Below are 10,028 nucleotides of genomic sequence, written 5' to 3'. Positions count from 1 at the left end.
GACTACTGGTTTTGCTTGGAAAACACCCAGCACAGCATAAGCTATGCTGTGGGCATCATTGTTGTACAAAAAGAAGCGTGAATGCCCGGCCAGCTGCTTTGGCATTCACTTCATTTATGAGATACAATCCAAAGGGCCAAACGTCTTTAGGAGGGTCCAAGCGCCTAGAAGCAACGGTCACACATCACTGCCCCATACCAGTCAGCTAGAAGCTGAATTCCAAAAGAAAGGAGTGTTTTCCCTTAGGTTAGTTCATTCACATGACATTGTCAAAGCCAGAGGGTGAAGGGAAGCTTCACGCTGACATTACAGGGGACAAACCACAAGCCTCCAGACGACGCGCTTCTACAATCCCAAGGGCCAGAAGAACAGTATGTGGTAATAAGAAACTATGGGTAGACGAGCCTGTGAGTAACCAGGCAACAAGAACAGCTATCAAATACAGTAATACTTGTCATTCCTGCCACCGGCTCCCAAGTTTTCTCTTAATAAAAGCCAACTAGTTAAAATATGTTCTTGTATTACAGTTGTGGTTTCTTCCCCCTAAAAATACTGCAAGCAAAGAGACCATTTAGTCACAGAAGATCGTTTGTCAGTAAAGAAAATACAAATTTACTTTTATTATAACCATAAAGAGGCATTACTTTAACAATTAGCTGTACATTCAGCACTCAGGTATACATCTGTGCCAAATAAAGTCAATTCTCTTACTGCTAGAAAAGAACACTTCTTCTCAGCGATGCACTGCCTGTGCTTACAGTATGTTTATTGTCTCTGTACTACAGTTATCTTGACAGACAAGCCTCAGATTACAGAATAAAGCTTTACTCTTGGACCAAAATAGGAGGCAACATTTTTATTTAAAAAAATTAAAAACAGCAAGTTTCTAGTCAGATAATATAAAGCATCTTAAATTAATCTTTTGAAAGTATTTACACTATTTGTAAACGTAAATATCTGAAACTGTACATGTTTAAACAAATGTTCATTTAGCAAACAGACTGTATAAACTGATTGCTCTTCTAATCTTTCAACCAGCTGTCCTAGAGCTGTCTGGGTACTCTAAGAGAGAGAGAAGATCCCAAGCACAAGAGTGACTACTGCAATGGTTTACCCTTCACGTCTTTTCTGTACAATGTTTGTATTAAGTCAGTCATAACTCTGTACAGCGACCATGCAGTCCTTCTGTAAAACTTTATAAAAAACAAATATACATATATTACAATGCACTGGACATTATTTTACAGCCTGTGCTTCTACATAAGTAAAAAGAAAGGGCGAGTTTTCTTCCTTATTAGGTCCTTTAGTTAATTTTTAAGGAGTCATGTAAGGTCCTATGAGTACCATTTATGTACCTCAGCACCAATGCTGCAACACTTCTCATGGTAGCTTTAAATCCTACCATCTTAGTCTCCAGCCATGTGATTTATAACAGGAAAATTATTAAATCAAAACACCACCGATGTGCATGGAAATTTCTACATATTTAAAACTACAGAACAGGTTTTATAAATAAGTTAAAAGTCTGCCATGTAAGTCACCACATTTTTCTTTTGCAGTGCTGCACAATAAAGACTTACACACTGAGACACCCTAAAGCTGTTGTAGTGTTTCATTTGAGTAATGGACGAGTGTTTAGCGTTCAGCTTTCCAAAATAATGACCAATCAATGCATACTGAACACCATGCATTGTTCACCAGTTACTGAGTACTTATCCCCTGTTTACCATGCTGATTTGACAGGGTTGCTCGTTCAACTGCTGGCATCCCCACACACCCTTATTAGCACTTATTCCAGGGCACAACGGTTGTGCAAGTTCCAGTCCCAGTCCCTACTTTAAACAATGCGACACCACCATTTGATCTTAGGTAAGGCAAAAAACCAACTCTAACCTAAAACTAAGTACCTGAGAATCTCAATGCTAAGCTTTGCTGTAAAGCATCTGAAAATATGCAGTTCCCTCAGAAACAAGAGAAATTATATTGCACAGCTTTCCATTGCAAACCCCAAGGAACTGAGATTCTTTACATGGAGGAAGGTTAGAGCATGAAACTTCAGGTCAGACCTCACAGCTCCCAATCAAAACAGTATAAGAAAAACAGCACATCCAGTGTTTCAAGAAATGCTTCACATGCGGGAAATAAAGTTTTCCCAACTAAGAACCTCTGAATTATGTTCAAGCATGTGGCGGATTACCAGGATTTTCGGGGGAGTTAAAGAAAAATTGGAGCATGCCCGCTTCAGTCAAATTGTCATACCAATGTGCTTATCTCCAAGCCTTGCAAATACCTATTACCACTCCCATTTGATTCCCTGCGCTTTATTTCCAGCGTGTCTTTGAAAGTGCGGCTTTTCACTGCATACATCAGCTTATTAAAGGAAAGCAATAAAGGATTTTGCATAAAGAAAAAAACAACAGGATTTCAACTTTGAAAACATCTGGATAAGGCAGTAACTGAGCTTCCATAAGAGTGATCAGCAAAGGGTTTTTTGTTTCGTTTTCTCCTCCCTCACTTTTCAAGCCAATGAACAGGAAGACCTTTAACAAGTCAACAACACTGGGTTTTTTTCTTTTTTCCCTAAAACAGGGTTAAGCAGCCTGGATAGTTTTGATGCAGACTGGACTGCATAGTGGGATCCTTCGTTGACTTCAAGTAAATGTCTTTGCATTTCCTTCACTGCCTGGCATTCAGCTGAAGCTTATTTCAAGCAGCCTCACTGTTAGGCTACTTGGACATCGATAAAAGTAGGTTCACCTGAAAGATGAAAGGAAAGACTACATTAGACAGAGTAGATAAGTTTCAGAACTGATGTCTCACATTTTAACCTTTAAACAGGATTCCTAGGAAGCACGTAGAGTCTTAAACAAATCAGAAGACAGCTACAAAACAACTGGCCAAGACTTCCAGTCAAATGCCTACTCACAGGCTTTTTAAAATGCAATTGTTGACCATGTTGACTAGTCATTTAAGCAGTCACAACCCACTGTGTCAAAGTTTCTAAGATGACTTCATGCATTGTCAAGGAATTCCAAATAACATGCACACTGGCAAAAAATATTAACATTCATCTTAGGTATCTGAAACACATTTGGGATCCTTTGCAACACTTGTTTCCTACAGATTACAATATGGTTTCCCATACACTTCAGTTTGTAGAAGTGATCCGATGTATTAACAGATAATCAATCAGAGGAAGCCACGTCCTCTAGGATAACCCCACCTCCTTCCAGGGCATCACTCCCACTCTGTGCTCCAGGTTAGTTATCACACATCCCTGTGGCCACATTCACCGCAGGCAATGTCCTCCAACCCGTAAACTAGATTATCTGTTTAAATATTGGCATCCTGGGATAATCACGATTCCACCCACATTCCCTGGACAACTGAGGTCAAAGCGAGATTTTTAAAAACCTACTTGGTTTCAATCATCTCTGAGACTAAAGACCTTATTACGTAGCGTTACATTTCCATAAACATCTGCACATTTACCCAATGCAATTTACTTCAAATGAACCCTTTTAATTCTTTCTCATGCTTCCTAAATGTAAAAGTTGCTGCTTCTTGTATTTGTCAAAAGCAAGACTGCCTTCCCACGCAATGGCTTTTTTAAAAGCGTATTCACTAGCTTTGATATCTCTCTGAAAAGACAATGCCCAGAAATGGCAAGACTGTGTCATCATTGTCTGTTGTACAACTCAATTGAGTTGTACAACTCAATCCCTAGCAACATCAATCACCACCTTCAGTTTAACAACTCTATTGGATATTCATAAAAAAACCAAACAAACCCCCCTTTTAGCTGAGAGCCTAGAGTTCAGATGAAGCCCTGAGTTCAACCATCCAGGACTAAGAGGGGTAATAAATAAATAAATAAGGATTCTGAACACTGAAAATACTAAAAATGAAAACTTAATGTTTAAAAAAAGCCAGTCACATGAAAGAGCAACTGATAAAACAGGGAGCCTCAATATATACCTGTTCCATTGATGGACAAGCTATGATCTGGAGATCTTCATTACTAAATTCTTCCTTTAACAAAGCATGGAGTTTCTGGAACATTTGCTGAATGTTGTTCTTTTAAAGGAAAAAAGAAAAAACTCAACATTAAAAAACACAACAGCCATCTGAAACACAATGTACATGGAATAGCTACTGAAGTGACCACGTAGGGAGAAGCAGTCAAGCTTTAAGAACTTTTCTTTTAAAACAAGCCCCAAAACAGCCACAAGAAACCCGTGTTGGCTATGAGATAAAAACCTCAGCTAAGATGTGCTAAGCTGAAACACTGAGTCCTACAGACTTAACCTGGAAGCTTAAAACTCAAGCTTGGTTCTTTCTGGTGGGTTTACAGTGGGTCTCCCATTGAATCTGTATCATCCTCTCTGCCTCCAGTGCTTCTGCCCACGCATAACTGTCCGAGTTGTACTGGTTTTGGCTGGGACAGAGTTAATTTTCTTTATAGTACCTCCCATGATACCAACTGGTGTTGTCCAGTTGATACCAACTGGAAGATGTGCAGAATGAACAGAACCAGTTGCTTCCCTATAATGTGTGTGTGTGTTATGTAGGCTGAGTACAATGGGGAGCAGGACAGCTTTTTTTTTTTTAAGCTTAAATATATCATTATGAAACATATTATTAGTGGGTTTTGGTTTTTGTTTTTGTTTTTTTTTTTTTTAAATTTCATTTCATGTGTCTTTTCAACAGGCTTCTCAGATCAGGGACACCACATTGACTGTAACAGTCTGTGCACGGTATTTGTCACATGTTTAATGGCTGGACTGGTAGCCTAGAATAACTCTACAGATATACAGACGTGTATGTACGCGAGTCTGTACATATACACTTATAAATACATGCATACATACATTTATATAGATATATTATACATATAACCATACAAACACAGAAATGTAAGGTGAACGATCCCACAAAATGCGTTTAAAGCCTTTGACTAAATGAAGGCCCAACACCCATAGGAAAACATGCTGAAGTATATCTAGCAATACTTACCCTAACTGGCTTAAACAAAATTAATTCTGTATCTTTATTGGACAAGTATAATGACATGCTTCGTAACGTTGATGGCAGCTTTGTTTTTATTGTCTTATAAGTGGAAGAGACCAGATCATTGATCTTTGCTGAAAGTAAAAGAAAACATGCTTAACAGGCTAAAATGGCATTCTGCAAGTTGAAATCTACACTCCAGAATATCACCTCCACTTTGCTGGGGCTGATCATAACCACAAGGTTGAATGAAAGGGAAAGAGGGGGCAACTGGGCTGTGCAGCATCAACCCTTCATACGACCACAACGTGCCAGACAAGGCTTTTCTTTTGGGACCTAGTGAAGACATCAGCCCCTCTTTCCCTGCAGAAAATGCATCCAACCCATTTCTGCAAGCTACCACGTCCTCCTGAGGTTCCTGAAGTCACAGCCTTGCAACAGCAAAGTTCTACATAGGCTCCCCCCTAGAAAACTTGCTTGGAAAAGAAACTGCTGGGAAATAAACTGTCCTAGTTAAGAGAACAGCATATCACAAATCCTCCTTATTGACCACAGGCCACGTCTGTAAGAAGAAAGGCTGTACAGCCATCTGGATTTTGAATCAACCAGACAGGAATCCTCTTTCAGACAAGACCTTCTTTCTTTATTGCTAGGTATTTTAATGATTTTACAAGAGCCTTGCTTAAAGGGCAGGGGAAAAATAGATTCTGTAGCTTTAAAGTACCAAAATTAATACACTGTTTAGGTTTTTTTCCTCAATTTCTACTGTATCTATTTTCTTCCGACTCCTGCTTCCCAGACAAATGACTCCAAGAAACAGCAGAAGCTCTGCTTAGATATGCCTCTACACGCATAATTATCTCCAAACAAACATTAAAAATATTCCTGAAGAAGAAGGAGATGTTAAGTAGAAGCTCGAGTTAGCCCTTGAGAGTGTCTGACCCATGGAGCAGCACTGAATTATGAATGAACGTGACTGGCTTTGCATTTTAAGAACATGATGCAACAGAAGGTTCCAATGTATGAATTGGAATAATCAGATTTCTCAGTGTCACCCAGAAGCACAACTTTGTAATGTGAAGAGCAAAACAACCCAGGAACATCGTAGGAACTCCAAATGTTCCTACAAAGCATTTACTTTTGAATTCTTAAGAAGAGGGAAACAAAGCTGGATTCCATTTTTACATAGTCACAGGAAAACTGAAAAGGAAGTAGGTACCAAATGTGCAGACAATAAAAGCCTCAATGCAGATTAAATTTTTCCTAAAAAAGCAAAAGCTTTATCTTAATGTAATCAAATAATTCCTTAAGCACATTCCGTATACAGTTGTGGAAATGCTGTTTTCATGCCAGAACAGTCACAGCTTGAGAAATACTAAAGTCATTTATCTACTGCACCAATTAAATGCGTATTTTGAAGTTTGTCAGGTTTTGATTTAGAGGTATCTTAAGACATTTAAACTAGCATGCAGGTAAAAATGGAAGCCAGGATTTTCAAGAAAAAGGTAGACAGTTCTTAGGTACTTAGAATTTTTCTAAATCAATCACAGTCTCACAGTCCAAATTAATCTGGCCAGCTTTTCAGATTCCTATGTTTTAGAAGTCAGGCACAGAGACAAATGACATTCTGAAATACTCAAGCCTCATATAATGCAGCTTATATTGCTCTACCAAAAATGGTGAATGGAAAGGGTCCCTTTCTCCATTTGATGAGAAGTTTTCAGAAGAAGTCTCAAAGTAGTAAATGATCATGGCTTTATTAGCCTACAAGCACCTCAGAGGTAACATGAATATAAAACAAAGCAAATACCTGGTTGCGCCCAAGGTTGCTGCGAAAGGCTGTACTTGGGACCTCCTTGAGTGGCCATTGTTTTTAAAGCAGCTACCTAAAGCAAGTACAATCAACAAAATGACATTTCTTTCTGTTGAATTCACAAAAAAGTGACCAAGTAACAATTGCACAAGTCTCTTAGATACTGCAGTGTATGGAATCTCCCCTGCTCTCTCTCTTCTATGCCCTGACTTAACAACACACAGGGGAAGCAGCCTGACAGATATGCAATTCAAAATTACAACCATGGTCACTTCTTGAAAGTAAAATTCAAAACGGGATTAAATTTACACAGACACTTAGGCACCTAAGGATACAAAACCTCAAAAGAGATTTATACTTAAGGAAGTTAATCAAACTCCCCACATTCCCAATGAATCATTGGGATCACTTGGACAATCTATCAATCTCACTGGTTACCCATCCGTATTTTAGGCATGCCACTGGCCCCTCACCCCAGCACGACAGGTATCAGTAAGTTTAATACTATAATCTTCTAAATTCTCAAAAAACAGCAGCAGGGATATTTGTGATGTCCATGCAATGCTGTAGCCCCAGTTTCTGAGATGTCATGCCACTTATTCTCAGTACATGAGGATCCACATCACATTTTTAATTTTCCAGAAGTAGCAGATCCTGCTGCGTGGTTTTCTCAAGATGCCTAGAAATCCTGAGCTCTAGAGCAGGGTCTAGGAAGAAGTGTACTGGAACATGACATCTTTCTTGTTCCTATCCCCCAGGATGCCTAATCTTCTGACCAACCTTTATCAGGAATTTCTGTCACTTGGGAGGAAAGTCCTGCTTAACAAGCACTTCACTGGTGTAAAATATGCTGAGAACAGAAACTTTCCACACACTTCACAGCCATACTCTAAGACCTCCCTCAAGAACACACATGACCCAAGATTGTTTTTGAAGGCTTACAAATTCAGTCAAGGTAGGAGTTTTCCTGCAAACAGAAAAGCTCCTGCCAACTTTCACAGACCTGTTTCAACTCAATGAAACATTAAAGCTTCTTGATTGAAGAGCATAAGGGTTGCTTTTAAAAACAAACTATGTCATGTTCCTTTAACCCATTAATCTCAAAAATGCCTGGAAAACTGTTGTTGGAACTTAAAGGGAAGCATGACCTTATAATGGGAAATGCCATCATCTTCAGCTAATCAGACAGAACTAGCAGCTTCTCCTATACCCAATTTAAATACTAATTCCCTTGTCGTACCAGTATTTCAGTTAGGTTAACGAACATACAATATGTTTGTACCTTTGTCATGAACTCCTCCAGCTGTTCTATAAACTGTTTGGTTTGCTGCTGAATAAACTGCTCACAAGCCGATTTCAGATGACGATCTACGTCTTTCTTAGAGTCGATATAATGTTCTCTGATTTCTGGAGTACCCTTGAACAGAAGACAATTCTCTCCTTTTTATTTGCCAGAGATCACCACCCACTTAAATGACCCAATTTTTCTTAATGCAGTAAGACTCCATATTACCTCCAGTAAGAACTGTATCAAGGCGTTGTTGCTGTTTAGTCTAAAAAATCTTGAAACTGTCTTAGGGTTCAGGATTTTAAATGCTGCATCTGTGAATCAGAAAGTCACTCATGCTGTAAGTCAATGGGATTCAGCTCCAGGAATGAAAAACTTTAATCACTCATTTACACATATAAAATGGCCTAGCTTGATTAGGACTATAACATTAATGATTCCACTACCACTAGCTGTGGATGCAGAAGTGCACATGCACAGAAGCACACAAAGCTTGATCCACTATTTTTTAATTGCACCTATGGTAAACCTGAATCTAACAGTTGCACAGTCTAAACAGATAATACATTACACGAACCTAACAAATGACTGATACTAGCTGTAGTGCTATCAGCATGCAAATTGTGTGAGCACTTTTCCTTTTGTAACTATATCTACAAGTGAAAGACTTTTACATAAGCTATGTAGTTACGCATTTACGAACAATATGCAGAATTTGGCCCATGTTGCCTGGGAAAACCAAGTACAGTTGCATGAAATAACTTAGAACTGGCACTCTTCTCCTCTGTGCTTAATTATTTTAGTTAGCACTAAACAACAAAACATCAAGGTTGATATACACTCATGTTTATGGTCTCTACAGAAGTCCCAAGAAGGAAAAGCAACAATGTCTGTAATTAACACAAGATACTTAAATTATTCCTGTTGTGTTAACAGGATGTTGTCAACCTGAAATCTAGTCAAATTGGGAAAAAGAAAATTATCAATACAGTTGCAGTATGGCTTATTGCCCTAACGTCATTCATTTATCATCCTATACATCCGCCTGTTTTTTTTTTCATTTCAAAAGCAATTCTGTGCCCCTCCTGCGGTATAAAACAATGGGAGGGAAACAAGACTTAAGAGTTAAAGAAGTGCTGTCAAAGGCATTAAATAAAGAGGGAATACCAGATATGTAGGCACGTAGGTTTTGCAGTGAACTAAGAATCTGCACTCCTATGCAGTTAAAGGAGATCGCAAAGAAAGATTCATTTTGGTCTCTGAATTATTTCCCAGAAACTTCACTGATTCCAAAAAGAGCCTAAGTTCTTGATGAGAAGCCTATGAGCTAGTCAGTGTGAAAGTCACTTCTCCCCAGTGTATACTTCAGTTACATGAAGTTACTTTAAAAAAAAAATTGGGCAGAAACATGACTTTTACATTAAGCAGTGTCCCTTTGCCTATAAATCCCTAATTAAATCTTAAATCTATGTGCAAAAAGCCTGGCTAGAACACAGTAAAACTCCTATTAGCCATGTTATTTTTCTTCTACAACTCACCCCAAACATGAAAGCCCTACTGGCCTATGCTACGCTACATTAAGAATTAAGCACAATGTACATATTTTCAACACCACCGCCACCACCCAATATAAAGAAAGTGTTTTCCATTACTTACCACCACCATCTGCAAAGCACTGGCTGGCACAAAAATTTATTCAATTAAATTAAGACGGTGAACAAACTTGTGTGTCAGCCAGGACAAGACACCAAAAGGATGTATTTGCCCTTTACCCTCCAGTCAACTAGAAACTACTCAACAGGTAGGAGGTTTCATTGATGTTCAAATGCAACAGGTGAAACGGTTAGTGTAAGAATTCTTGATTCAGAGTTAAAACAGCAGCATATTAGATGGCAGGAAAGAAAAGTTATTTCTTCA

At 38.7% G+C, this 10,028-nt stretch overlaps 1 protein-coding gene across 1 annotated transcript in view; it reads right to left on the bottom strand.

Annotated features, from left to right (window-relative positions):
- Positions 1-592: 592 nt before the first annotated feature.
- COG3 (component of oligomeric golgi complex 3) overlaps positions 593-10,028 on the bottom strand; it is a 32,733-nt gene continuing 23,297 nt past the window's right edge. Inside the window, 6 exon segments of the mRNA XM_075489288.1 lie at positions 593-2,757; positions 3,979-4,077; positions 5,017-5,144; positions 6,821-6,896; positions 8,106-8,240; positions 8,337-8,425. Of these exon segments, the coding sequence (XP_075345403.1) occupies positions 2,728-2,757; positions 3,979-4,077; positions 5,017-5,144; positions 6,821-6,896; positions 8,106-8,240; positions 8,337-8,425 (557 nt within the window). The 3' untranslated portion in view covers positions 593-2,727.

Source organism: Mycteria americana, chromosome 1, assembly GCF_035582795.1.
Source record: "Mycteria americana isolate JAX WOST 10 ecotype Jacksonville Zoo and Gardens chromosome 1, USCA_MyAme_1.0, whole genome shotgun sequence".
NCBI lineage: Eukaryota > Metazoa > Chordata > Aves > Ciconiiformes > Ciconiidae > Mycteria > Mycteria americana.
This window is presented reverse-complemented; position numbering and strand designations above follow the sequence as displayed.